Genomic DNA, 26,897 nt, shown 5'->3' with positions numbered 1-26,897 from the left:
CCAGGACACCTTTGAACCTCACCGGCCCGCCTCGCCTCGCCCGCGCCGGACCAGCCCAGTCACTGATCACAGAGGCCCAGAGGAAAGCCCCCCAGGTCCCGAACGTTCAGAGACAAATCTATAGAACAAGGGCTTAGCCTCAGTGGATCGTAGCAACAAGGCTACTCTACCACTTACAGCACCCCGTTCCCATTCAAGTCGTCTGCAAAGGATTCACCCCCGCCAATATTCTTATTTCTAAAGAAGGTGACGACTGGCAGCCTTAGTGACGGTGAACGGTGTTGTCATAACGGCAATGTAACCGGCCATTAACCAATGAACCACAAACGGCCAAACAATCGGAATCTCCAGCCGCACTGGAATTCCGCCGTTTATATAGGCTTGCCGCGAGACTTCGGCTGGGTGTACTCGTTTTTTCGTAATTTCCCCATCATCTAACTTCAGGTACCGGTGCGCCGCGTGGGTGATTGATTCTCCTTGATAACGGCTACTACCCAATTGATAGTGACGACCACCTCTATATGTCTCCGTCGAATGGTGCAGATTGGCCTTTACCATGACTGTGACATTAGTTGGCACCAAGATGTCAGAGGAAAAAGCCCTCGACACTCCCGCTGATGAATATAGCGTCCATCGGAGGAGACGGCCGATTATCGATGTCGTCTTCGCCCTAGGGGCGACATGCGGTCTGATCGTCTGGTGCATGACAAAAGGACCTTTCCTCCCTACTGTGAGTGCTATCTGGCGCGGCAAAACAGGACTGACAGACTATGCGTAGCCCCGAAATGATGCTCATTCGATAGAATGGATACCGTGCTTCGATGCCCCTCAAGCGTCTTGTGCAACTTTTCGGTAAGTGTCGATCGTTGCGTAGTTCTATGTCTGACCTGATCGCGGAAATGCCTAAGAGTGCCGACGAACCATTCTGACCCTCATGGCGACGACACCTACTTGGCGCTCTCCAAGATCAACCATGACCCTGCGTCAGGACCTCGACTCGGATCAGTATATACCAACTTCGGCGGGCCCGGCGTATCTGGACGTAGCATGTGTTTCGAATATGGGCGACGGATACGTGATCTCGTGGGAGGGAGATTTGACATCATCTGCTGGGATCCCAGAGGGATAGGGCGGACAGTTCCCAATGTGAACTGTTATGGATCAGCGGTAGAGCAAGGAGCAGTGATTGGAGGAACAGTGTTGGATAAGACTTTCGAGGTTCCGCCCAATGCGACTTCGAGCGTGGGAAGAGGGGTGTTGATTCAACAGCAGAAACAGGCCTTGCGTTTGATGGAGCTACAAGCGGGAGTATGTGGGGATACCTTGGGAGCAGAGACCATCAAATGGATGGGAACAACGACTCTCATCCAAGATATGGAGTATCTGAAGAACGTGATCGATGGAGAGGACGCATTGATCAATTTTCATGGGGGAAGTTATGGTACAGTCGTTGGTGAGTGAGGCTCGCTCGACTCGAATGAACGATCTGCCTGTCCACTGATGATTATGACCGGAACGCGCTCAGCTGAGTACCTCGTCAACATGCTTCCCGAAAAAGTCGGCGCTGTCATTGCTCATGGTGTCGCGAATCCTGTCAAGTAAGCAACCACCTCTCACCAGGAACGACCACCCTTATGCTCATCCATAACGCAGATGGGCTACCGAGCATTACGAGTCATATTCTCTTCTGGGCGAGCTGCTTCATGATGCCGAGTAAGTTGCTTCGTCACCCGGTCGTATCCAGAAGTAATTCATTGACGGATTCACATACCTCCAGGAAATCGTATCATCGGTTCCTACAGTTGTGTCAAGCCTCTGGTCCGCCGCACTGTGCGCTGGCCTCCCCATTGGACACGTCCGGAAGTGAAATCCAGGAACGGATAGAGGCATATCTGTCAAGTCTGTACGAGACCGGAGGATTGGCCGTATACGGGGATAAGAAAGGGGTTTTGACCAGCGGGCTGGTCAGACGTGAGCGATGAGCTGCATTACCATAGTTTGGTGGAGGGGCTGACCGACCTGCAGAGACTATATTCAACACCGTTCAGGTACCGGAAACGTGGAAGCTCGTCATGTCAGCGCTCGCCAAAGCGATGAACGCGACCCATCCGGATCCCAAAGAGCTTTTCGAACTGAGCTCAAGTGAACATCACTACCAATCGAGACCTCCTGCGGCCGACGGGTATGTGAGCCCTGGACAAGGTGATCTGGCCAGGTTGGCAGTCAGCTGCGCGGACGCCCGGCCTTATGGTGAGGATGAAGCTTGGCCGTCTGCCGAGAAGATGGTGGATAGCCTTCTTCAGGAGAGTTACAGTGTGACGGAAACGTTTGGCTTGACGTGAGTGATCGTTACCATAACATGTTTCGAAGCTGACGGTCTGGGGATCCGACCAAGTGTCAATCTCATGGAACAACATGGTGGTTGTCAGTTCTGGCCAAGAAGCTCCAATCCGGCTGAAAGGTTCGATGTAGGTTCTCTCCACCCATGTCAGCAGCCTGAGCTGATCGTCCCACATAGGGTCCGTGGAACTCCACGCTCCGCACTCCCATGTTGGTCGTCTCCAATTCTCGTGAGCAAATTGATGTCTAGAGCGGTTTCCACACGGTCGAGGCTGAAGACCACCTCAGACGATCCTATCACACCTGCGAAGTCGGGTGCGGAAATGGCAAAGCGATATGGAGAATACGGCCGACATGTCGTCCAGGAAGGTACTGGTAGGTGGAATCTCTTATCATGAATGCTGCTAGAGGCCGCGTGCACTTCTATCGTGCGCGTCAATCATGCTGACGACCGGCCGTCGAACAGGTCACTCTTATCTTGCCGCACCGACGAAATGTTATGCCCAGATAGTCAAGGAGTATTTCGAAACTGGCCGACTACCAGATGACCCAGAGACGTATTGCGAATCGACTTTGCCCAATCCGTTCGAACAAGAGGAAAGCGGAAGCACGGTATTGCTTAGACCACTGTGGAGAACATTTATATAGAGATCGGGCATCACGCTTGTACAGAACATAAACATGCAACCACTCAATGTACCAATGATGGCTGGTTTCAAGCTGAATAACGCGTCGTTTGCGATCAATGTGTGAAACCGGGCACTACAATTTTCATCTACCCTCGGTGTTACAGTACTACAAACACGATCTTCGAGAGATTACTACAAGACTCTGCCATAGCATGTAACATTACATGTCCATGCCGGGATAACGGAAGATCATTCCCTCATCTCCATATATTCCACTCGTCTCCCAAAACCTCATCATCTCTGCACGATGGAATCCACCGCTACCTCCAGCGCCACCTCCGCCTCCTGAAGTGAGCGAGGCACCCGCAAGTTCTGGTTTGGTTTTGAACTCGTCTCGAAGATGTTTGATTTGGGCCAGCAAGATGGTCCTAAAGTCAGCCGGCTCGTCGACATGACCGACCTCTCGAGTGACTACGATCAGGAGCGACGAGACACTAAAGAAGACAGATGGTGTAAGTCCGACTTCCAGGACGGCTAGGGCTAGCATGACTTACAAGGCCTCCTTCATATAGGCGAATGAGAACTTGTCTGTCTTCTCTGCGAACTCGTCAAGGAGGGCATCAGGGAACTTGATCTCCTTGATGGATCGGAGTTTGTCTTGCCAGTATACGGCGTAGTCTCGTCGTTGAGCATACGATGGGTCCGGGAAGGTGCTGCAGAAAGTCAACACTGATCTGAAGATATCAGAAGACCGCTACAACCCACTACTTCCTGTCAAATCGAGAGGGCCTGTTGGACAAAGCCGGGTCGAGTCTCTCGACATGGTTGGTGGTACCAATCTATGCCAGAGAAGATAAGCGTTGAACGAAACACAAGACACAGAATCCCCACGCACAATGAGCAATCCGTCGTTGTTCTCCAATCCATCGACCTCGTTGAGGAAGAACGACCTGTTCTGGTCGGTAATCAGAGAGTCGAGATCTTCCAGAATCAGGACGCATGGCGCCTCGGCCCGAGCTCGAGCGAAGATCGCCTTGATACCTATGTGTACATGCTAATCAGAGCCGTCTACCCGCAAGGCATGCCGGTGACTCACCGGCTTCGTCGCCAGCGAAGTCTGAAAAGTATAGTCGGGTCAACACCACCGTTGACCAGAGCGAGAGCCGGCTCCACTCACTATGGAATGTCTTGACGTAGAGAGGCGGGACCTTGACCTCTTTCATGATCGCTTTGAGGCTGACCGTCTTGCCATTACCGGGAGGCTATGCAGCTTGTCAGAGGATTGCAGGTCACAGTCGTAGACCCACTCACACCCAAGAAGATGAGACCTCTCTTCCAAGGCACCGAGAACTTCTTGTATATCGCTTCAGACTTGAAGAAAGACTGGTAATCTCCTTGAAGCGATTTTTTCAGGTCTTCGTCGAGCACCACGTCATCCCAAGAGGCCTGGTATCACAATGCGTCAAGGCCCGTGGCATAGCTCGCAGAGACCTAAGTAGACCAGTACCTTCCACTCACATCTTGTATGGACTGCCAGAGCTCTCGATCTGCTCTCCAGTATCCTTGCTCAAAGACCCATACGACATTTCGTAAGTTCGAACAGAATCTGGCCGTGGCTTGAATGAACTGGTGGGCTGCCTGTGCATTATCCGAGATGACGTGCCACTGGGTGATCTGCATGTACCCTTCTGGCCACTTGATGGAAAAAGGATAGTCAGATTCAGCTGTTTACAGAACAAACGAGTCGAATGAAGCCACGACTCACGGTTGCCACTATGACTTTGAACTCTTGATCTCCCCAGGCTACCTCCCATCCACCAAACACCACCCTATCTCCCACGATCCCATCCCCGTTCCTCCTTCTTAAAGGCTTGACGAACACCGCTCTCTTGATCGATTCGATATCATCCAGCTCCCGAATAACGATGGATTCCCCCGATCCTGCTGCGTAGCGGAATATGTCGAAGTTGTAATCCTGAGTGACGACTATTGACGAGTTGGCGTAAAGGGAAGAGATCTGAGTTTGGAGGACAGTGTCGGTCCCAGCTCGGGAGTTGGAGACTGCAGACCGAATGCAAGCTCAGCCCAGTAACTTTTGCAAACCAAGAGAGGTAACTGAGTGAAGCGATGAACTTACAATGCTTGACAAAGACGTCAAAGGCGTTGTCGCGATGCTTGATGTCAGAATCACTCCAAGGTACTTGTTGAGGAGATGCACCGGCAAGAATGGCGCTGCAGAGGGCGGTGAGAGTGATCACGCCGAACCACATCATTGTGAGGAATGGTAGAATAGTATGCGCAGGTGAACGTCTAGGATATCGTTTCGTGGGGACGTGTGACTATGTATGTATATATCCAATCTCGTCGCCCTCACGTCTGGTTCTCTCTTGGCTTGGATGGACTCGACGCTAACGATCAACGATCAGATTGCTGTGCTCTCCGTCGGCGGCGTTGGGTCTCACATGGGATTAGTACCAAGTGTCACTGATCCTCCACATGACGTTAACTCTTCCCCTTCCCCGGCTGATGATTGTGCCTGAACAAGCAACGTTAAATGTTCCTCCTATCGCGGCGTAACAAACAGAGTGGCAGATCGATTCCATCTCAACACTTTCTATCGATACCATGTCGCTTCTCTTCTTCCCTATACTCAAACATCACCTGTACAGCTATGAACAGACAGGAACAGGCCAAGATCATGAATGCCCACCCTGCCAGCGTTCAATTTCAATCAGCTTTGAGGGCGCATTTTGGCTGCTGGGCAAGGTCGCAGGAAGGAGTGCTCACCAGATAACGTGGATGTGAGCTGCACGACAAGATGCTTGGTACCTTCCAGTCCCAATGCGAACCCGACCAGATTCGCTGTCATCATGAGGAGTATGTTGATGACACCTCCTATCGCGCAGATGTGTCGATATGATGGGCGACCACCGTACTGCCGTGCCGTGCCGTGCCTTGGCGATCAGCAAAAATCAACATCGTGATTTGGTCTCAGCAGCGAATTCAGTGCTCACCTTGTCCGCTGTATAGACCTTCCTAGCAGTTATTTCCGGTAGAATGAACAAGCTGACTAGCCAGCCCCAGGCCAGCAACTTGAAAGAGAGATCATGCCACAATGCTACAAAGGTGAAGACCAAGAAGGTCGCCAAAACGACGTTCTTCGATCCACCGACAGGGATGTAGATGTACCTGAGGAGGTGACTGGTCAGCGACCTCAAGACATCTCAAGGGCTGTCGACGATATAGCCCACCTTACTACCCATAGATTATAGCTTCTATGCCAGCTCCGCCAGAAACCAAGGGTCGAGTAGTTATTCGCAACACATCGGATCATATTCTCTGGCGGGTCTAGTCCGTCCAGCAAGGCCCATAGCCGGAAGAAGCGCCAAGGTATTAACAACTGTCAAGATATATCCTATCAGCTCGTGTGTATAGTCATACGGCATCATGGCGCTCGAAATCAGTCCAATGTACTCTGTGACCAGGCCTCGTGGGGAACAAGCATACTACTCACCTTAAGCCATACGACGACCAGGTTCCAGAACCCGATCAAGCTCAAATCTGCCGGAGTGTCCCCTTCCCAGCCTTTACTATCCTTTATAGCCACTACATACATCGTATGTAGCACGGCTTCCATCGTCAATAAACAAGCGACGAACCGAATTGCGTAGGATATACGAGCCCTCCGTGGTATTGGAACAGGATTTTGGAGTTGCCACGTAAAATCGTTAAATGTCATGATAGGACCAGCGATGTAGAGAGGTGGGTAAAGTGTGTAGGTGAAATAATTGAGGAAGGAGTACTCCGAGTCGGGGAGGGAGTCTGTCACTCGTTTGCGATATTCCGTAGGGGCTGAGTACCGGCCAGTTGTCAGATGGTGTGTAGCTGACATGGCGTCAAAGCAGGACGTAGGACGGATGAAACTTTCGCCGACTCACCTCATTCGAGATTGGATCTTCTCGCCATACGTAGTCTAGCGCGAATGAGACCATTCGCATCATGGTGATGTTGAAGCCGATATGCCATCGTGGTAGCATCCCAGTCCAGCTGTCCTGTATTCCTGTATAAGCGTGACCCCAGTCTTGACGACCAAAGATACCGGATAGACTCACCAAGACGGCAAAGGCGGGGAAAACGTTGCCGAACCTGTATCCGTCGTATCGTTCGTTCAGAAACAGCATACTCATGTTACAGCAGAAGATGACACCAGGCCAAACTGTTCTCAACAGAGGCGGTATCGGGAATTTCGCTAAATGATAATTGAATGAAAGCAGGAAGAGGATTTTGAGAGTTGATGTTCCGTGAAGAAGGAGGGTCATGAAGAGAGAGAATGCAGCTACGAATCTGGCTCGGGATATCTGGGGAGCAAGTCTAGGTTGTATGAATGTGGACGAAAAGAGGTATGATGAGGCGAGGAGGAGGAGAGGCAAGAGGTTATCCCGAAATGACCGATACTGAGGATCGCTGTTGTCCTGCAGCGTCGAGAGGTCATCAGCTCTGAGACGGTAAGGATGGGAGATTGGAAGCAGGACCGCGATCCACACTCACAACTTGGCGACCGAACATCCAGCCAGGTGAAAGCCGATGTTGGTATCGTCCATGATTTGGATGATTCGCTGTGACAACATCAGCTCAACTGTGACCATATAGTTACTTCATTGTCAAGATACGATTGGTACCAGACGTGCTACTCACGCAAGCTCAGTCGTACAGGTATCCAGATCATCAGAGGAACGACCAGTAAGAAGGCCACCGCATACAATCTGAATTCGAGAGTTGGCCATCGTGGTGACGGGGATTCCTCCCCAGGAATTACGCGGGCTTTCGACCCGGGAACAGAGATGGTAAAATCTGTGATATTCCGCTTTGCATCTTGACTCCGTATATCCACATGATTGGAAGGGGGATGCGTGTGTATCGGCATCATGTTGGCGGTCTGGTATATCTGTTTTCCATCTCATTAGCGTTCCTTCATCTGACTTTAGAAAGGCCTCAGACGGACAGGTGTTCTCGCTCGAAGGGTCGGTTGAGGGTGACCGTCATTCATCGTCTATGATGAGTGGTGTGTGTGGATCGGGTGAGTACCGTACCCATGTGTTAATTTACAGAACGCATGGTGGTCGGCTCTCGTTCACGGACAGCATGATTATGGAGATCAAGTTGGACAGAGGATACCAACCAACTTTCAGACGAGGCTCAACGCGACGTGGTGGGTGGAGGTAAAGGTCACGTGATGCTTCGCTCTCTCAATCAAACAGTCTTCCGAATGCGTTGTGCATACATGATACTCAGCCGAGCAGTAAGCGACGAGAAGGTCGACGTGTCCGTGTGTCAGAGGGATGGGGTGAGACAGATCGAACAGAAAGGCTTCACCAAGAGTATCCGCATGCGCATACAACCTAAAGATGAGAAATCTTCAATCGTCGAATGTTCTGCAACGCAAGACAATATATATCGTTCCCACGAGCGACAAGTATGTGATCGTGGAAGGACATCGATCGGCGTCTTGAGCCTATCTGGACGCGGTTCGCCAGCAGTCACGCGTCTACAGCAACAAGGTGTGTGATGGATGCACTCGGCCGAAGACGTCGGATGCCAGCCAAGACCGACTAAAATGATAATAATGAGAGCAAGCGAAAAGCTCGGGCAGAGAGCCACTAGCACACCGGCAAAATGCGATCACACCATTCGTTCACTGTATGAAATGTTGTCGATTATCCCATCCACTCTCTTCTCTCTTTCGTCTCCATCCTCCATCCCTTACATCATAGATACATCACATCTGTGCTAGGGTCCTGACCCATTCATCCCCCCATTTGGCTAGATTCCTTTGTCCGAGCGCCCCTCCCTCACGGTTCATTCATCCCTTTTGGCCAAGCACAGGGACCTACGTGCTAAAATGCAGATGGCCGTATCTGATAAGGTGAGTGGGCTTCAGAGTTGTGCGCGTGTATACAGCACTCCATCACGTACTCCTTCCTTCGGCCGGACTCAGTCTATGTGGGGAACCAATCTCATGCTACTTATCGGATAACTCTGTACACGGCATCACATCGCGTCTGCATTGACTTCTCTACATCTCAGTCACTCCACCCTTCCTTCTTATTCTCACGCTCGCAATGTCCACTCGAACTTGCCCTTTCGCTGACATGGGAATGATGGCTTCTGCTTCACAGCTTCATATCAATCTCGCTTCACCATCTTCATCAGGAACTCCACCCCTCATGACACCCTCGTTTCAACCCAACACCCCCGGCGTCGGCGCAGGAGCAGGGTCGAACCATCACAACGGTTCTTCCTACCATCACAACAAGTCGAATGGGGAGGAGGAGACACATGACGATCTGGATCTGAACCTGCCGATATCGACTTTGCTCAAGCTGGGGACGCAGAGAGCACATGTCAAGGCTGAACACTCGGCGGGAGCAGCGGCTTTGGTTCAAGGTGGATTGGGTTTGGAGGAGTATATCAGATGGTTGGCTGTCCTTTGGAGGATCTACGAGTGAGCATCTCCTGCTTGTACCTCTCAGGCGCTCTATAGAGTCTGCACTCGTCCCTTCACATATGACTCACCTGGCAAGGTATACAACTATCCTGTCTCAGATCGACTTACTGATAACACAACGCTTGCAGCGCGCTTGAGCTTGGTCTCGCCGAAAACTCGTCTAATTCTGTCCTCGCGCCGACTTACGATCCGGCTCTTCTAGCTCGTGCTCCAGCATTGGCCGAAGACATCTCCTACCTCCTCACCCTCCTCCCTCCTACCTCGAATGCTGCTACACCGTCTTCTATTCCAACCACTGAGCCCTCGACTCCTCTTCCACCATTCCCACTTCCCTCTTTCCTCCTTCCAATATTCACCTCCCCTCCTGGTCCACTGCTGGCATATCTCTCTCACGTACAACGACTAGCCTCGTCATCTTCCACGGCCCCTCGACTCCTCGCCCATGCTTACGTCCGTTATCTAGGCGATCTCTCCGGTGGACAATTTATCGGTGCGAGAGTAAAGAAATCCTACGGATTGAAAGGCGATCAGGGAGCTCTGTTCTATCACTTTGACTTCCAGAAGGGTAGCGGGGGAATGGAGGGGGGTGAGAGTCGATCGGATGTAAAGAAGAGGTTGGCAGAAGTCAAGGATTGGTACAGACGTGGTATGGACGAAGGTGTGGGAGAGGACCAGAGACTCAAGGGTGAGTCAGACGTTTGATGCGCTTCTAGTCACTGCGCCAGTCAAAGCTGAGCAATCGACTGATAGTTGGCTGACAATTTCCCACCTCGTAGCCGATTTGGTGGAGGAGGCCAATTTGGCCTTTTCATACAACACCGACCTCTTCTCCGTCATCCGACTCCCCTCCAAAGGCGAGAAAACCGCATCCCCAGAGACCGATGCGCAAGTCACAACTGACAACAAGGTCATGCCCATTGTGAAGAGCAGCAAAACGAGAGACGCTATTTCTCAAGCTCTTTGGTTCCTCGCCGCTGCGGGTTTCGGGGTAGTGCTGAATATCTATTTGGGACCCTTTGTGAATGTTTGGTTGAAGAGTCATGGTTATATCAATTAGGGCAGAGGAATATGACTAGAGGAGTAGATAATTGAGCTCGTCGGAACCTGTATGTATATATATGATGAACATCATCATCCTGCACGCCACAGGCATTTGTGCTCTTCTCAGCATCGAGTCTGTAAGTCGTATGTATGGCCGAACAAAGAACACAATCGGAATAAGCGAGTGCACAATCCTTGGGCCTAGGCCTCCTATCAGCAGATCACTTCGGTGACTTGGGCATCTACGTTCTCGCCCATTCTCAGTGGACAGGTTCCCCTTTATGGTGACTTGGAATTATGCTCTAACATCACCATGACATGTATCACCCAGCTTTGCTTCCTCCACATGCAACCCCTCGTTCAACAATAAAATGCTATGTAAAATCACTAGGACGTCAAGGTGAAAGTGATCACGACCAAAAGGATGAGCGAAGAACGTGGAATGTAACCTTAAAATGCTGTAAATGTAATGAAATTGGAAAGAGAAAAGGGGATACTGGGTATGTCGACTGAACCCCAAAAAGCAGAATCGTACAACACGCCAGTGGATCGGGAAGCAATCGAGTCGGACTTGTTAGGTGTTCGAGAACAATTCTTGGGTCGGTCACGGTCGTCGATCACTTCTTCACACCGGCAAGATTCAGAGTCCTAGCACCCATCGCTTGGGAGAACGGTTGGTGCATCTGGTCGTAATTCTTCGGTCGGCGGAAGAGAAGGACGTGCTGTGAGCAGGGGAATATCAGCATGGACACAGCAGAAACAATGCAGAGGTCAAGCGGCAACGATGGTAACCGCAAGAGCGGTCGAGTTTGAGCAGTCATATAAAGATGTAGGGGGTGAGGGGGCAGGGATGGAATGAGAATCAAGATGTACCGGCTCCTGTGGAAATCCTAGCGTCAGTAGTGGTCTTGGTCTACGTCAATTAGCCAACTCACAGGATCGTGACGCATGTACATCTCCCAGCTGAATGAAAGTGGGAAGTAGAAATGGTCAGCGACACCAAAGCGGTGGAACGATTCAACCGTGACATACCCTGGAGACTGTCTGATACCGATTCCCCGCCAAACATCTTCGGGACATACTCCTGGAGGCACATACCGGACGAGCTGTTTAGGGATCTGAGCGCAAAGGGTCAGTCGATATAACAATGATAGACGGAGCATCAGCACTGAGAGTTGCCGTGTGCGTAGAACACCAGCTCGACGGAGTGTTCAGAGCGCATGGCACGTAAGGGGTGCAATTGAGGTGACGACAATCAGGCGAGTCGTCGAGGATGTACTGAAGCGCGCGGGAAGACATGAGGATGAGATACTAACAATAACGTGTCTACGAGGGCGAGGTGTCAGATCCACTCTCAATGATAGCATATATCATAGCGGAAGCTTACCTGTATTCCCAATCTTCGTCTAGCGGCACAAGGTTGATCATGACCCACCCACGTCAACAATGTCCGCACGAGGTAAGCTCGTTCCCGGCGACTCACTGGAATATCTCGGGCTGTACTGGATCTTCTCCGAGTACATGTCGATCGCCTTCTTCCTCTCCTCCGCGGTGTATGCTTTCTGTTGGTATTTGCTCATTCTCGTGTATGTCTTCGATGCGACGCGAAAATCGGCGTGGTGTGAGATCAGGGAGAAGATGCTATGCGAATCAACGGTCGTTCTATGTATATGCAGTGTCGTAACGCTGTAGTGATGTGCAGGAGATATAGTCAACAGATGTCCAGGGAATACAAGAGAGAAGGCTGGGTAGATTCCGAAGAGGGCTGATAGATGGGTCTTTGAATGGAAGGGAGGAAGCGAGTCGATCAGAGACATACTTTTTGTTGTGTTTCCCGAGATGTAGTTGTTTGTCTGGCTTATGTCGCGTGTATAGGTGAGGGAGAGGATGTCAAGAAGGATCGTTGGTGGAAGACGGCTTCCTTTAGAGAACGATGAGAGGTGAAGCAACGCTGTGAACAGAGCCGTGGTGTTGCAGATGTAGAGATGGCGTGGAGTTGATTTGTTTTGAAAGTCAACAATTCAAACGAGTGCGGGTCTGTGTCGAACCCTGCAGGTTTCGATAATAATAATAATAATCATTCCCCATCTCGTCTTTTGTGGTGAAATGCGGGGTAAAAGTCGTGTGAGTCACGGCAAGCGAAATGCGGGGTAGATCTCACTCACGTGCTTTCATCCAACCGGGATCCCGTGTCCGATCCCGCGCGAGCTACCTACCTGCAAACTGTTGGGTCAAGCTCCGTTTGCGACCATGAGGAAGGTCAAGTGCACGCCTCTGCATGACACCGAGCCGCTATGCATGTCCGCTACGACGCTATTTAGCGGCCACCCCGGCCAGGTTCCTTCTTCGGTAGAGGCTTGGGCCAGGCAGCTCTAGGGCTTTCTCGCGATTGGACGGACTGGCAAGCTAGCTATGAGCCTATTCTTCAGAGCTGACTACTATTCACTCTTCTGGGGATCTCTACCCTCAGAATCAGAGGGACGAAAGGTTCGAACAAGTAGCACTCTCGTGGATTGTATACATTTCGAACGGAAGACCAAGGGGACTGTTTATTTTTTTTTGTTACATGGTGATTTCTGTTCCCCATGAGTCCCGCTTAGGTCATCGATGTTACTTTGCACCGGACATGCCACCCCGTCTCAGTCCCCCCAAGTAGTGCTTGATGAGACGTTAGAGCGGGGCGTCTGGATGCTTGCTTATAGAGTGCATGAAGTCACCTTGACTGACCCTCGGTGGGAAGTGCCACAGAAACGTTTGAAAGCTACAGCATTTAGGCGCGCGAGGTGCCATACAAACGCTAATCGTCATCACCGCCTCAGCCTCAGCGTCCCAGCTTATTCATGTGGATCTGGCTATTCCTAAACGCATCTCATCTCCCATCTTGACACACTCATCCACGCATACAGAGAGTAGACTGCTAGAGTCCTCTCCTATTCTCTTCTTCCTCACACCATGTCAGCACCAGAAGTCTTTCAGCTCTCCGTGGGGCCGCTCACCGGCGTTGCTTTCAGTCCCGATAGGAGCCGTGAGTGTAACCATCCTATTTCACTCGCTATCTGTTGTTGCTAAATCAATCTGTGCAGAGGTGGCTGTCTGCGCCAATACGAATGAGGCTCAGATCTACGCCAGGAATGGCGACTCCTGGGAACTCCAACACACCCTCGCTGAGGTGAGCTTGAGACCACACGTACAAAACGATCATCGTATCCTGTGGTGCTGATTCAGCTCGCGCTATTCCTCAGCACGACAAACTCATCACCGCCATCTCTTGGGCTCCCCAAACCAACCGTATCGTCACCTGTTCCCAGGATCGAAATGCCTACGTGTGGACTCCTACAGAGACTGGATGGAAGCCCGCATTAGTCTTGCTCAGGATCAACAGAGCTGCTACTTGTGTCAAGTGGTCTCCCAAGGAAGACAAGTTCGCAGTCGGAAGCGGTGCCAGGTAAGTCGGCGCGAATGCTTTTGGTTAGGCCTGGATGGTTGCTGACCTCGGAACGTCGTTTTTTTCTCATGTAGAACCATCGCTGTATGTTCTTTCGATGAAGAGAACAATTGGTGGGTCTCGAAGCACATCAAGAAACCTCTTCGCTCGACTGTTCTTTCCATCGACTGGCACCCCAACAACGTGCTTCTTGCGGCTGGTGCCGCCGATGCCAAGGCCTATGTCTTCTCGGCTTTTATCAAAGGTGTGGATTCGAAGTGAGTGCGAGATCTTGACGGGAATGCCGCGCAGATTCGGACTAATATACATGCTCCCTCCTTGCAGACCTGAGCCGACTGTGTGGGGTGACAGACTCCCATTCGGTACTATCTGTGGAGAATTCAGCAGTCCCAGTGGTGGCTGGGTCCACGATGTAGCTTTTCTCCTTCCGGTGATGTTCTGGCTTTCGTCGGTGAGTACTACAGTCGCCTTGTGATTTCCTCCAATGAAGCTTTCTGACCGTGATCCATTACGCAGCCCACGACTCGTCTCTCAATGTAGTCTACCCTTCCGGACCCGGGGCACCTCCTGCTGCCTACATCTCCGTCAAGCTCCCTTCGCTTCCCTTCGTCAATCTGACTTTCACGTCGGAAAGCCAGCTGATCGCCGCTGGACACGATTGTCAACCTATTGTCTTTTCCGGTGACCAGTCCGGCTGGGCTCAATCTCACTCGCTCGATGATCCAACTTCATCCTCGTCTCGACCTCTTACCCCTCACGCTACGGGATCTCGGGTCCCTTCCGGTGGAGTTGGTCGATTGGGCAACAACGAAGCTTTCAACATGTTCAAAGCGGCCGATTCGAAAGGGCAACGAAGCGGCAGCTCAGCTCCGGGTGGTGGATCTTCTGCAAGTTCAGGTCTCACTCCCGTGGGAACGGACGGTCTTCTCTTGACTGTTCACCAGAACAGTATCACTCTCGTGGAAGCGTATGAGTGGTCAAGCAATGGGGATGTTTCGAAGATCAGCACAGCAGGTAAAGATGGAAGGTTGGTCCTTTGGCCGGTCACTGCCAAGGCTGGTGGATTGGCGGGCAAGTTTGGCGCCCTCCAGGTCTAGAATAGAAGACTGAAAGTTGTATTTGAAGGCCAAGTGATGCGACACGAAATGAAAGGGATAGCGAAACCATCCAGTGCGATATTAAGCGACAAAGGTCTGTTGTGGTATGATCTCGCACCTCTTAGGAAGACCGTGCTGAGCTGGTGCTCACTCTGTTGGTGTCTGAGTGGTGGTTGGGAATTCCGTTTTGGAGAGGGGAAGATGAGTACTTCTCACGAATACTCCTGCCCGAGTAAGGGTCACTTGGTTGGATGCAAGATCTTATTCCGGTCAGATATCTATCTACAAACGCGAGTAGACGCCTCCTGCCAGTGTCAGCTCCGTGTTAATCGCCATGACGACGTACATCGAATCGAGTCAGGTCCTTTGTTAGCCGTGCTTGAAAAGGATGAGAAGGCGATGTATAGCTGATGATATTAAGGTAGGGGGCGCTCTCACAGTTCTCAAGCCCTCCTGAACGAACAAGTCAACCGTACACATACACGACCAAAGCCCGTGATTGCGGGTGTCTGCACAATTTCAATACCTCGAATCAACGAGATGGGTCGAGAAAAGGTGAGTCAACACGGAGCTTTTACCCTCCTCATGAGCAAGCAAGCGCAATTTGCGCCATTACCTCGATCCGAAGCCTCCCTGCACTTTGCACACGCACATCCTCACATATCGCTTTCCTGATCTGCTTCATCACCCATGAGAGAAGCACAGGTTGACACGATGTAGCCTGCCACACAACACAAGAGCAAGAAAGAGAAAATGGCAGAGAAGAAGGAGCGGAAAGCGGCTCAATTCAATGCGACTCATGGGAAACCTCGATTGCAGAAAGGTGGGGGTGGTAAAGCGGGAACGAAGGCCGAGGGTGGATCGCCCATCCCGATCAAGGAGGTGAGGAAAGCGGAATGATGTGTCCTGAGCCTTGTTGGTCTTGGTCTTCGGTTCTTAGCAGGTCTGAGGGGATCGTAGCATATCCACCAACCACATAGGTCAATCAGGCCCACATCTTACACTCCCGAAGTGGCGGAGCGAGGGAGACAGAATCGTCCACATTTCCCGTTGAAATCACCTGAAACCACAACCCAGGTACCCATTCAGTATGTCGTTGCGAGTAGTGGTCGAGGCTGGCGTGCAAGCGGCCAAGGGTGACAGATGCATTATGTCGTACTTGTTTCGCTGGATACGTCCTCCGCTGCCAATGGCGGGAAGTTTTCCAGTTTCTCGCTATGGGAAAGAAGTTTGTCAGCGTTGTTTCGGAAGTCAGTCGATTGCTGATGCGATTTATAACAGTCTCCCACTCTTCTTGCCTGCTGCTTCGTGTTGGTTCATCCGTTTATAGTATCTCGTCCCAGGTACCTTGCTCTCCAGTCCACCCCCCAGGATTTGCACCCCTGTCGCCACTTGGCAGCAAAGGAGAGTTGCCGACTCACCTTCTGATATCCCACACATCCTCACTGCTGCCTCCTACTCTTCTTCGAGCCCACCAATCTGCTCTTCTTTTCACCCACAAATCTCGTCGAGCTTCAGGAGTTTCAGACTTCATAGAGAGACAGTATTTGAAATCCTGGAACTTCCAAGTACAGTCGCGGAATTCACCGTGTCGATACATATTTCGAAGTTGGGGAACCAGGGCTGGGATCAATGATATAGTATCAGCGCAATCACACGGGCAGGTATGTCGAGTTTGAAGACCTGGTCAAAGACTGAGAGATGATGGAGGAGACTAACCGTAACACATCAAGAACTCGTCGCTATTCAGACCACGTCAGCCAGAATCAATGAATGGGGACGATAGAAAGGCCGTGTACACACAGTAGTCTCATGCATCCTGGAACATCCTCGAAAGTAGGATACTGCAGCTCTTGATACTTTTCCTCGTCGTGGAGAACGGATTCGAATCGATTTACTGTTGGTGGTGAGGCTGGGACCTCCGCGGGAGGAACGATACCAGCAGAGCCGGAGGCAGAAGAAGAACCGGCGAGAGCTGAGGGTTCGCTGCTGGAACCGAAGAACGGGATACGCATGTTGAGTAGGCTGCTCAATCGGTGGTTGTTGCAAGGAGGTGTAGATAGTGTTGAGATGAAAAGGTTGTCGAACTCGGATGTTGCAACGAACATTTCTCGTTTATTTGCACGTACCGAAAACCGAAAACAACCGGAAAAAACCACGTCGACGGCGACAAAAGTCAGTTAACTTCTCTTACACATCTGTTTCTTTGCTTCTTTCTTTTCGGTCTTCAGCTTGGGATTAACTCGTATCACGCATCTGGTCCCTACACAATGGCCCTACCTGGAACAGAGACGGTCCGGTTCAGACGTCCCACGTCAGGACCCAATGCTGTCGTCACTCCAAAGACCGAGCCTAAACGCGACGAGTTCGGATCTCTGGCTCCGTTAGGTTATAGCAGGAGACACCAAGGATTGTTACAGGATCAGACGAGGAGGTGAGTCGAGGGAGGGGAGGATTCGGTCTGTTCACCGCCTATCAGGAGGACCGAACGCTAAGCGCATGTCTGCAGAAATACGACTGGCCCTTTCGTACCCTCCCTATCGCTTGCATTCCGGATACTGTTATTGATTCGAACAGCCGGAGCGATGTATTCCATCATTTCGGACTGTGATGAGGGTGAGCAGCCATGATGGGCATTACCAGTCGCTTGTTTCTGATATTTCCTCTTGTTTGACAGTCTTCAATTTCTACGAGCCCCTGCATTACGTCTCCTACAACTCAGGCTTCCAAACATGGGAATTGTCACCACAGTTCGCCATCCGGAGTTGGGCATACGTCCTCGCTCACTGGCCGTTGGCACATATCGGGCCCAAACTACTCCGGCTGGACAAGGTGGGCTGATTGGCCTTGCTTGGGCAATCTGTCCTGCTCGAAGACGGGCCACAGGCTGATGCGAAACTTTCCCTTAGCGAGCGGCTTTCTTCGCCTTGCGGATCTCACTCGGTGCAATCTGCTCGTTCTGTGAAGCTCGTTTCTATCGAAGCGTCGTCGAGCATATCAACGAGCGCGTAGGCAGGTACTTGTACTTCTCCCTGATGCTGAGCGCGGGAATGTGGAGTGCAAGCGTCGGTGAGTGGTTTTAGAATTCAAGGCTCACTGGTGTTTTACTGACTTGATCGACCGAAGCTTTCCTTCCGTCATCTTTCGCGATGTACACGACCATGCTTGCTTCGTCCTTCTGGTTCCAACCTGCTACCTCGACCCCTCAAGGTGTATCTAGAACGTACCGAGCCACTTTCTTCTACGCTCTTGGAGCGATATTGGGCTGGCCCTTCGCCGCTGCTCTAGCCATCCCTTTCGTCTTCGAACATCTTTTTCTGAGCGGAGGCGAGATCGTCCCTCCTGCTCTTGTCGGTGCATGGAGATCTCGGAGGTGGGAAACTATGGTCAAAGCTGTTGGAGCCGGAGCAGCCATTGCAGTGGGTACTAGTCAGAAGATGTATTGGAAACTATAGGACCAACTATTTACGATTGCTCTACAGATTCCCGTCTCAATGATTGATTCTTGGGCATATGGCCATTCAACGTTCCCAACTCTCAACATCATCTTCTACAACATGTTCTCCTCTGCTGGACCCGACCTTTACGGCACCTCTCCCCCTTCATTCTACCTCGCCAATCTCTTCCTCAACTTCAACTTCCTCCTTCCGCTTGCCCTCATCTCGCTACCCGCCTTGGCTGTCACCTACAAATTCGATCACCGTCGAGTAGGTAAGACCCAACAAGCTCCTAAGGAAGGAGAGACCAACCCGTACACACTGTTGGTCATGCGACTCGCACCACTCTATATCTGGCTGGGTATCTTGACTGCACAAGCTCACAAGGAGGAAAGATTCTTTTTCCCTGCCTACCCTCTTGTGTGCTTCAACGCTGCTGTATCAGTGTTTCTCGTTAGAGGATGGATCGAAACAATGTACATCAAACTCACCAAATCTTCCTATCAGGTGAGTGGGGGCCTACATACCCTGTTGGGCGGTACTAATGCATTATGTAGGCCGGTCGAACTTCTCTCTTCTCCAATATCACCTTGTTCGCGATTCTTGTCCCTGGAATTGTTTCCGTTGCCCGAATTTTCGCAATATTCTATTTCTACCGTGCGCCGCTCGACATTGTCCACCATTTCCAATATCATACCATTCCCCAAGTTCTCACGGATAAAGGATACGCACCCATCCCATTGCCTGACGACTACGCTCCGTACGGCAAAGAGGTTCCCGAGCCCAAGTGGGATTTCACCCCTCTGCAGACCATGGACCCTCCCATCACTTTGTGCTATGGCTCCGAATGGCATCGTTTCCCAGGCAGTTTTCTCGTCTTGGAGGGGATCAAAGTGCAATGGATCAAGACCGAGTTCGATGGGATGATGCCTCGCAGATGGGAAAGCAGTGAGCGGGACAAGGGGTCAAGATGGCCTCGCAGTGAGACCAGAGTGACAAGAGAGGGAAGATTCAATGGTGACAATGAGGCTTCAGCCGAGCAAGGCTCCTTTGTGAGTGCCTTATCATCAATTCATCCATCGAGAAGGACATGGCTAACGGAACCGCTATACTTCCATCCCGGATAGGTCGACCCGAGCGAATGCACGTATCTCGTTTCGCTTACTCTGCCTTCTCAAACACCGACCGAGCTTGAGCCAGATTGGCCGTCTTCGCCCGAGTGGGAGAAGGAGTACTGCACTCCTTTCCTCGATGCGGCCAGCTCGAAGTGGTGGTCTAGGCTTTTCTATCTTCCTGGAGGATTGTTGGAGAGTGGAAGGGTGTATGGTGATTACTGTCTCTTGCACAGGAAGGTCGAGTAGGCGCGGGCGTGTGTGCGGGCTTAGCTGCGGGCCGTTAGTGGTATAAGTGGTAACGGTGGAGACGATGAAGTGTGGGTGAAGTGAATCAGACGAACAAGCAAACGAACCTTAGAGACAATAACGTAGCATGCATGATGAATGGTATTTCATCACTTTTGGCAGCCTCGTCGTCGGCTGTTTGACGGCCTTTAGCTTGGTCCGGCGAAGTTTGCCACTCGAAGCCACGTGGTCCGGTTTAAGCATCGCCACGCTCACCCAGAGTCGGGAACCGTCATCAGTAGGTATCACGCTCTCACCCACAACTCATCACATCCTTGGACATCATCATTCATCCATAACTTCATACATCCCTACCACACACGGATCACGATGTTCTCGACCGCGACGAATCCATACGATGAATTGATCAGTATGTCTTCATATTTCCGATCTTATGATCTGACAGGCAACTCGGACGCTTACACATTGACCACCTTATAATCTCCGTTGCCAACAGTCAAAGCGACGGATGAGAACCTGGCTTCGGAAGATTGGGCGTTGAATCTAGAAGTGTGTGACAAGGTCTCTGGAGAGGGGCAAAACGGGTGAGTGACGCTCACACTGGAGCATCGGAGCGGATGAGCGGTCGTTCCGCATCAACGGGATCCGGACACGGAGGCATGATTGGAGTGAGAAGAACAATAAGCTGATGGATCTGGTGATCATAGAGCGAGACAGGCGATCGCAGCCTTACAGAAGAGATTGTCCCATCGTAATCCGAACGTCCAACTCTACGCGCTTGAGGTGAGTTTATGAAGTGACCGTGGCGTAGGTCAGCACGTTGATATTGTACAGCTTGCAAATACTCTAGCTCAGAATTGCGGGAAGGATCTGCTAGGAGAGCTGTCGTCGAGGAACTGGACGACTGCCCTGGATAGACTTGTCAATGATAGGGTGAGATGGTCCTCGCTGAAGCTCTATTACGTGCCGCACGTGAAAACCTCCTTTGTGCATCCTGTATCCCAAGATGCGTTCCGTCACGACTGTGTAGAGATTCTAACGGGCATTACCAGGCGGCGGCTGCACCTGTCAAGAAAAAAGCTCTATCCTACATCAAATCGTGGGCTAAGCAATTTGAAGAAACTGGTGATGCGAATCTGGGTTTGATGGGCGAGCTTTACGACCAGCTGCGGGCCAAGAGTGAGTGTGTCGGGCGCTCAATCGCAGCTGCATTTCCAACCACGGGAAAAACTAACGACTCTTCCGTTTACGCAGGCTTCGTCTTTGATGAGCCCGAACCAGCACCTGAGACGACTGTAAGTGAAATTGATACTGTTATCTTTGGTGGTGAAGCTCATCAATTGTTGCGGCGCACTGCAGGAGGATGCCCGTAGACGTCAAGAAGAGGAAGAGCTTGCTCGCGTTCTGGAGCTTTCAAAGCAGGATAAAGGTGGCCGAGCCGGGTTCGCGACATATCAACCATCCGGATCATTGGGCGGCGCAGGCGGATCCTCGTCGTCAGCCTACCCACCAGTCTTATCAGCAACAGCTCCAGTTTCGAATGCTGCATCTTCGCGACCACAACCTCTGTCTTACAGCTCCCAAAATCAGCTACCTCCTGTGCCGGTTGCGGAACCAGAACCAGTCGTCGATATCAATACCGCCACTCGAGTACGAGCGCTTTACACTTTCACGTCGGCCGAAGTTGGGGAGCTCAATTTTGAGAGAGGGGATATGATCAAAGTTTTGGACAGAGGGTTCAAAGAGTGGTGGAGGGGTGCTTGTAACGGCAGGATCGGGGTGAGTCAAAGGCTGTTTTACACTTTGTCACGATGACACAAGACCTAATGATCGAGTGCGAGCGGAGTTATTACCGCTCTCTGAAGTACTGGTGACTGGGCATGTCAACATTATAAAGCAGATGAAGCTGACTCCACCGTAGATCTTCCCCGTCACATATGTCGAAGCTATGCCTGAACCATCCCCACGTGAACTGCAAGAGGAAGCGCAGGAGGAAGCCCGCGTATTCGCTTCTTTGGGTATGTGGAAGCGCGAGCGGCAGAACAAACACCTGACACAGCACATAGGGCTGGTCGATCAACTGCTACAGACTCTGAAGGGGATCGATCCGGCTCGAGGAGATAGATTGGACGACAGACCGGAGATCGAGGTCAGTTGCTGTAGGACCACGACTTGGAGCTGGGATTGACGTATCGTGGTTCTCGCAGGAAATGTATCAAGCCAGTGTCGGTCTGCAGGGACAGATCAATGCTCTGATCAAGAAATACTCGGATCAGAAGGGTGAGCTACAGAGAGACATACCATCACCAAGCTGTCAAACTGATCTGGATAATGAACTCAGCTGAGCTCGAACATATGAACGCGAACTTCTTACGAGCAATGCGACAATACGAGGAGCTGAGGAATCCGCCTGTTCCTTCTGCAGGTCAGGCTCAACGTGAGTGGCTTTTGTGAAAAGGTCTGCCTTCAAATATCGACTCTGACTCTGGGTTGCAGCGTACGGATATGCACCTCAATCTCAACCTGATCCTTATGCTGGACAGTACCAACAGCAGCAGTATGCTCAGCAGCCTCCTGTGCAGCAAGCACCACAGGGCCACCCTCAGCAACCAGTGTCACAATACGTGCCCGAACCTCAACAGCCAGCATACCCGCAGCATTCACCTAATGGTCATCCTCCTCAGCCTCAACAACAACAATCTTTCCCTCAGCCCTTGCCTGTCCAACACGACCCCACGCAAGCTACTGCTCGACCGTATTACCAGCAGCGACAAGTCAGCACCACCTCGATCCAACGCGTACCGACTGGCGCCCCAGGATACCCACCTCAAAGTCCACCGCGCCAGAATACCGAACCTGGAATTGCTGGGAGGGGTCGGGTGCAGTGGCAGTCGGAGGGGTGGTGATCCTCAGGCGGAACACAAAGCAGCTTGGGATGCTTACTATCGTCAGCAAGCGGAACAACAGCAACATCAGCAGGGCATCAGTTATCCACAACAACCAGGAGGGCCTGAGCCTCTTCAGATCATCGAGTATGGAGCCAGCCCGTATCCCCCGCATGCGCAAGCGGATGAACTACCGACATACCCCGGTCAGCAGCATGGTGTTGACGGTGTGACGGTTGGAATCAACAGGATGGCAGTGCATGGACCTTAGTAATATGCGTTTTGGACCTGGATCACACAGCAGTTTTGACTGGGCATTTGTAATGATGGAGTATGATATTAAGCTGGGCGATGTGACGACTATTTGCGAGGCCAATCGCTTTTGAAGACATGGGTCGCATGGTGATGCATTGTTGATGGCATCTCAATCTTCGTGAACATATTCGTTATACAGATCATCGCCTTCCTCGTTCCCTGCTCCTGAAGCATCATCGTTGAATCCCGCAGGTTGTGCTTGAACATCACCATCCTCGTCCTCGTCATGATCTGATTCCTCTTCTGCCCCACCCACACTTGGAGCACCACTTTCTCCTCCACCAACACCGTTGCCACCGTTACTGTTGCCGTTACCGGGAGCTGCTGGAGTACTTGTACTACTTCCATCGTCACGAGGAACGATGTCGATGAGGAAATCGAACATGTCCGAGAAGGCGATAGCTGCTGCCACGTCTGATTTTGGAGGGTACGTCGTTTGTGCGATTCGGCAACGAGCCATGCTCGACAGGTGAGTTCGGAGATGAATACTAGGGGTGACATATGTCAGCAGGTGTCTGCGAGATTGCGCGAGCGGGGTGTACAAGTCATTTTGAGGTCGGATTGAGGGATGGAAGAGCCCGTGGAAAGAGATGGTGGGGAACTTTCTTTGCAGCCAACTCACTCTCACACGCTTTGGAAAACATTATAGGAGCTACACATCGAGATCGGATCGGTATGTCAGCTGGCGATCTCGAGGGAGCAGTAGTGTTTGATGACAAGTGAATTGGGAGTGGACCACGCACCTTCAGCCGATATCATCTGAAAGGAGGAGAATAGTCAGCATGTGTCTCGATGTCCCCAACGGTGCCAACACAAATGCCCTCTTGATCCTCTCCTCCACTGCAGCACTCGTTCCACACTCCTTGAGCCCGGATTCTGAGGATCCTGGTTCAACTATCATGATGATATCCAAGTGTTGCCCCCCCCCCCCGCCTTTCGTGTTCAACACAATTTCGGCGCAGCAGCAGCGTCACAAGAAAACCTTTTCGACCATTCGTAATCGACATTCCATCCAGTACGAAAGTGCCAGGCCATACCGACTGATCAGAAACGATAACGATAGTACCCACCTTGACCTCCTCATCGCTCTTCATGACCTTTTTGATCCTCGCCAGCGGCAGGTTGTACGACTTCCAATCCGGATTCTCAATCTCCACCGTCTCCATCTGTCTCGTCCAGAACGATTCGAGGAAAGAATGTAGATCCTGATGAGGATGTATCATCGGTCCAGTCTGGATCTGCCCTTGACCCTGTTGTCCGGCCGTCGCTGTCGTCGTCGTTGTCGTTGTCGTTGTCATCTCGCTTGTGGAGTGCAATTGCGAGTGCGATTGTGATTGTGATTGTGATTGTGAATGTGATGGTGGTTGATGATGATGATTTGATGATCCATGTGTCGTGGGAAATGATGTCGATTTCGACGTTGATGGTCGTCCTCCTCCTTGTTGCTGTGAGACGTTGTCTTCGTCCAGATCTGATCGAGGTGATGCAGATGACGACGATGAATCGGTATTGTAATTCGATGGTCCAGGTGGGAACTTGTTCGGTAAGAAGTATGAAGGATTCATGGTGATGACGAGTGGAAGTGGGGAGGACAGGTCGTTCACAGTAGACCGGCAGAGACGTGTGCACTGGATCGTGTTTGTCCAAGATGAGATCGAGTGGACATGAAAGAGAGAGACCAATATCATATATCATCAACAACTGATGTACCGATCAAAACAAGCGTTCTTTCGACCCAGTGTGGCACTCAGTATTCATCGTTTTCATACTCTCATCATATCTATGTACATGTCAAGCGACTCCGATGTTGATCTCTGCTCCCATTGTCCTGCTCATAATCTACAACAGGGTGCTGCCGCCACCAAAGTCTAGTCTGTCTCAGTACCTCGCTAATCCGCTCCAACCAGCACTCCACCGGCAGCTTTCACGATATCCTCCCTCAACTTCTTCCTCTTCGCTTCCTTGCTCATCTCCTCTCCTTGGGGCGCACGTGCACGCCCATTACCATTGCCATTCCTTCCTCCCCGTCTCGGTCCTTCTTCCTCACTTTCCTCGCCGGACGTATCGCCTTCCCGGCCCATCATACTGTTGAGAAGCATGAGACATCAGCGATTGTCCTTTCATCTCAAACGCCTGAATGTCTTGAAATCGCTCACATCTCCTCGATGAATTCGGCAGCAGCTTTCTCAGGGAACTCGGCCTCTCGATTCCCCCATCTCCACTCAATGACCCCGGCGTCAGCGTTCCCCACCGGTCCCGGCAGCTTGATCTTCTCGAGGTAGGATTGCTTCGCAAGTACTTCCAGATATTTGTCAAGTGTAAGGCGAGGTTCATTCGAATCGGTTGTGACATAAGGGATAATCGTTTCTCGTTGAAGGTTGAGCCGTCGAAGCAGGGCATGCAGGTGATCTAGAAGTGTGTCAGCTGAAGCCCGTAGAAAGCAGAGAAGGGAGCGCCCAGCTCACCATCTGTGACCACTCGACCGAGACACATGACGATAGACAGTATGACTGTCCTGACACCCAATAATCCCACATGTCCTGAGCTCGTCCCGTCTCCTTTTTCCCAATTGATCAATGCACCTGAGTCTTCAGGATCATCGTCTTCCTGCACACCCATGGGGAATGGCGCTGGGTTCGACATCGCTGCGAGGAGCTGGGAAGGGAGAGTCGACCGCAGGATATATGTTTTAGAGCCAGCGCCTTCGTCAGCTCAGTCAGCTGTTATCCTTGGGCATGCACGTCTTCAAAAGTCTAGCTCAGCTCACCCTTCGTCGCTCTCTGCGTCTGAGTTGCGGGTACGATCTCGTCCACATCTTCGTCTTCTTCCTCCTCTTCTTCGTCTTCTTGTATCACATCAAGCTGTCGAGCTCTTCCTTTGCCCTTCTTTCTCTGCGTCTGAGCTTGAGTCTGAGTTTGAGTTTGCGTCTGGGTCGCACCGCCCTCGGCTTGTCTCACAGCTTCACCTTTATTCCGTGGTCGGAGTTCGTACAGCTCACAACCTAGCGTGGTTCGTAAGATTGTTTGAGCGCGGGCAAAAACCACGTTGTATGCTCTTGGGTTTTTGGGAATGACTGCGCGAATATAGAAATGGTCAGTCAGTCACCGCATCAGATAGCATTCCTCAATGATATCAAAGGTTAAAGCGTATACAGGTGGAAACAGAGGAACTGATTCGGTACGACATACCATTCTTGACAATCTCGGTCCGTCGTAGAGGAGCTCGTCTGTACTCGTGAAACAAAGCGTATCTGACCAATTGTCCAGCTTTCGCTTTCACTTCCTGGACAAGGAAACGTCGAAACTCAGTTTCTCTCCACTACCTCGATCATACGGTATGCTGCAATGTGATAGTGATTCTTACAGTGTCGTTCAAACCACCTTTGGCGCTCTGAGTCGCAGAAGTACCCGTGTCTCCCTCTTCATCATTCGCTTCACTCCTTCCTCCACCACCGCCGACTTGGACGTCGTCCTCGTCGTCGTCCTCAGAGTCGGAATCGGGTGACGGAGACGCTGGTTGAGCTCGACGACGTTGGGATGGTCCTTGGGATGCTGCCGAGTAGGTAGAGGGTCTTTTGGGCGGCATTGTGACTGGGCTTTGTGACGAGCCTAGCCAGTTGCCGAGCGGAGGGAGGAGGCTTTGTGGGTGACTCGAAGGCGGAGGCAGGGATGAGGAACAGATGGTTGATGAAACAGTGATGCGACGCGTGAGGGGAAATGCGCGCCGACATTGATTTCGCTCAACGGTCCACTTTCCCACGGTCGATATGACAGTCGGAGCAACGTTCGCCTGCATCGAACAAGTTGCTAAACGGTCAATCGTCGACAGAATCCAAAATCCGT

At 51.5% G+C, this 26,897-nt stretch overlaps 11 protein-coding genes across 11 annotated transcripts; 5 read left to right on the top strand and 6 right to left on the bottom strand.

Moving 5' to 3' along the window:
• Positions 1–583: 583 nt before the first annotated feature.
• On the top strand, positions 584–2,988 carry IAR55_006969 (uncharacterized protein; the record flags this gene model as incomplete). Its single annotated transcript, XM_066950047.1, has 11 exons — positions 584–730; positions 779–852; positions 909–1,453; positions 1,526–1,598; positions 1,654–1,713; positions 1,778–1,971; positions 2,026–2,338; positions 2,396–2,468; positions 2,519–2,570; positions 2,629–2,715; positions 2,807–2,988. The coding sequence occupies 11 exons, from the start codon at positions 584–586 to the stop codon at positions 2,986–2,988; spliced, it is 1,800 nt and encodes a 599-aa protein (XP_066799739.1).
• A 201-nt stretch (positions 2,989–3,189) lies between these two features.
• IAR55_006968 (uncharacterized protein) lies at positions 3,190–5,242 on the bottom strand (the record flags this gene model as incomplete). The annotated part of the gene is made up of 10 exons (XM_066950046.1): positions 3,190–3,463; positions 3,524–3,682; positions 3,735–3,808; positions 3,865–4,010; positions 4,066–4,086; positions 4,147–4,231; positions 4,281–4,415; positions 4,488–4,664; positions 4,735–5,030; positions 5,107–5,242. 10 exons carry the CDS (start codon positions 5,240–5,242, stop codon positions 3,190–3,192), a joined length of 1,503 nt encoding a protein of 500 aa, XP_066799738.1.
• A 331-nt stretch (positions 5,243–5,573) lies between these two features.
• IAR55_006967 (uncharacterized protein) lies at positions 5,574–8,016 on the bottom strand (the record flags this gene model as incomplete). Its single annotated transcript, XM_066950045.1, has 10 exons — positions 5,574–5,680; positions 5,757–5,904; positions 5,984–6,158; positions 6,221–6,369; positions 6,484–6,821; positions 6,904–7,021; positions 7,082–7,441; positions 7,518–7,585; positions 7,665–7,914; positions 7,972–8,016. 10 exons carry the CDS (start codon positions 8,014–8,016, stop codon positions 5,574–5,576), a joined length of 1,758 nt encoding a protein of 585 aa, XP_066799737.1.
• Positions 8,017–9,088: 1,072 nt separating this feature from the next.
• On the top strand, positions 9,089–10,531 carry IAR55_006966 (uncharacterized protein; the record flags this gene model as incomplete). The annotated part of the gene is made up of 3 exons (XM_066950044.1): positions 9,089–9,471; positions 9,603–10,159; positions 10,251–10,531. The coding sequence occupies 3 exons, from the start codon at positions 9,089–9,091 to the stop codon at positions 10,529–10,531; spliced, it is 1,221 nt and encodes a 406-aa protein (XP_066799736.1).
• Positions 10,532–11,132: 601 nt separating this feature from the next.
• On the bottom strand, positions 11,133–12,095 carry IAR55_006965 (uncharacterized protein; the record flags this gene model as incomplete). Its single annotated transcript, XM_066950043.1, has 6 exons — positions 11,133–11,237; positions 11,451–11,478; positions 11,548–11,633; positions 11,832–11,841; positions 11,903–11,921; positions 11,999–12,095. The coding sequence occupies 6 exons, from the start codon at positions 12,093–12,095 to the stop codon at positions 11,133–11,135; spliced, it is 345 nt and encodes a 114-aa protein (XP_066799735.1).
• A 1,372-nt stretch (positions 12,096–13,467) lies between these two features.
• Positions 13,468–15,057, top strand: IAR55_006964 (uncharacterized protein; the record flags this gene model as incomplete). Its single annotated transcript, XM_066950042.1, has 7 exons — positions 13,468–13,540; positions 13,599–13,684; positions 13,758–13,960; positions 14,035–14,217; positions 14,285–14,299; positions 14,377–14,411; positions 14,477–15,057. The coding sequence occupies 7 exons, from the start codon at positions 13,468–13,470 to the stop codon at positions 15,055–15,057; spliced, it is 1,176 nt and encodes a 391-aa protein (XP_066799734.1).
• Positions 15,058–16,205: 1,148 nt separating this feature from the next.
• On the bottom strand, positions 16,206–17,072 carry IAR55_006963 (uncharacterized protein; the record flags this gene model as incomplete). The annotated part of the gene is made up of 4 exons (XM_066950041.1): positions 16,206–16,272; positions 16,479–16,680; positions 16,777–16,799; positions 16,861–17,072. The coding sequence occupies 4 exons, from the start codon at positions 17,070–17,072 to the stop codon at positions 16,206–16,208; spliced, it is 504 nt and encodes a 167-aa protein (XP_066799733.1).
• A 255-nt stretch (positions 17,073–17,327) lies between these two features.
• IAR55_006962 (uncharacterized protein) lies at positions 17,328–19,855 on the top strand (the record flags this gene model as incomplete). The annotated part of the gene is made up of 8 exons (XM_066950040.1): positions 17,328–17,491; positions 17,567–17,673; positions 17,735–17,889; positions 17,967–18,126; positions 18,184–18,476; positions 18,540–19,001; positions 19,052–19,546; positions 19,622–19,855. 8 exons carry the CDS (start codon positions 17,328–17,330, stop codon positions 19,853–19,855), a joined length of 2,070 nt encoding a protein of 689 aa, XP_066799732.1.
• A 369-nt stretch (positions 19,856–20,224) lies between these two features.
• IAR55_006961 (uncharacterized protein) lies at positions 20,225–23,011 on the top strand (the record flags this gene model as incomplete). Its single annotated transcript, XM_066950039.1, has 13 exons — positions 20,225–20,264; positions 20,352–20,439; positions 20,563–20,638; positions 20,690–20,788; positions 20,908–21,034; positions 21,110–21,150; positions 21,215–21,634; positions 21,777–21,873; positions 21,922–22,004; positions 22,063–22,135; positions 22,197–22,292; positions 22,352–22,629; positions 22,673–23,011. 13 exons carry the CDS (start codon positions 20,225–20,227, stop codon positions 23,009–23,011), a joined length of 1,857 nt encoding a protein of 618 aa, XP_066799731.1.
• Positions 23,012–23,164: 153 nt separating this feature from the next.
• Positions 23,165–24,620, bottom strand: IAR55_006960 (uncharacterized protein; the record flags this gene model as incomplete). The annotated part of the gene is made up of 5 exons (XM_066950038.1): positions 23,165–23,469; positions 23,523–23,543; positions 23,678–23,707; positions 23,799–23,814; positions 24,126–24,620. 5 exons carry the CDS (start codon positions 24,618–24,620, stop codon positions 23,165–23,167), a joined length of 867 nt encoding a protein of 288 aa, XP_066799730.1.
• A 324-nt stretch (positions 24,621–24,944) lies between these two features.
• IAR55_006959 (uncharacterized protein) lies at positions 24,945–26,640 on the bottom strand (the record flags this gene model as incomplete). Its single annotated transcript, XM_066950037.1, has 6 exons — positions 24,945–25,140; positions 25,212–25,464; positions 25,521–25,757; positions 25,823–26,128; positions 26,244–26,337; positions 26,419–26,640. 6 exons carry the CDS (start codon positions 26,638–26,640, stop codon positions 24,945–24,947), a joined length of 1,308 nt encoding a protein of 435 aa, XP_066799729.1.
• Positions 26,641–26,897: the final 257 nt, after the last annotated feature.

The sequence above is a fragment of the Kwoniella newhampshirensis genome (assembly GCF_039105145.1).
Source record: "Kwoniella newhampshirensis strain CBS 13917 chromosome 10 map unlocalized Ctg14, whole genome shotgun sequence".
Lineage (NCBI taxonomy): Eukaryota > Fungi > Basidiomycota > Tremellomycetes > Tremellales > Cryptococcaceae > Kwoniella > Kwoniella newhampshirensis.
Note: the sequence above shows the minus strand (reverse complement) of the source record. Positions and strands in the feature narration are given on the sequence as shown.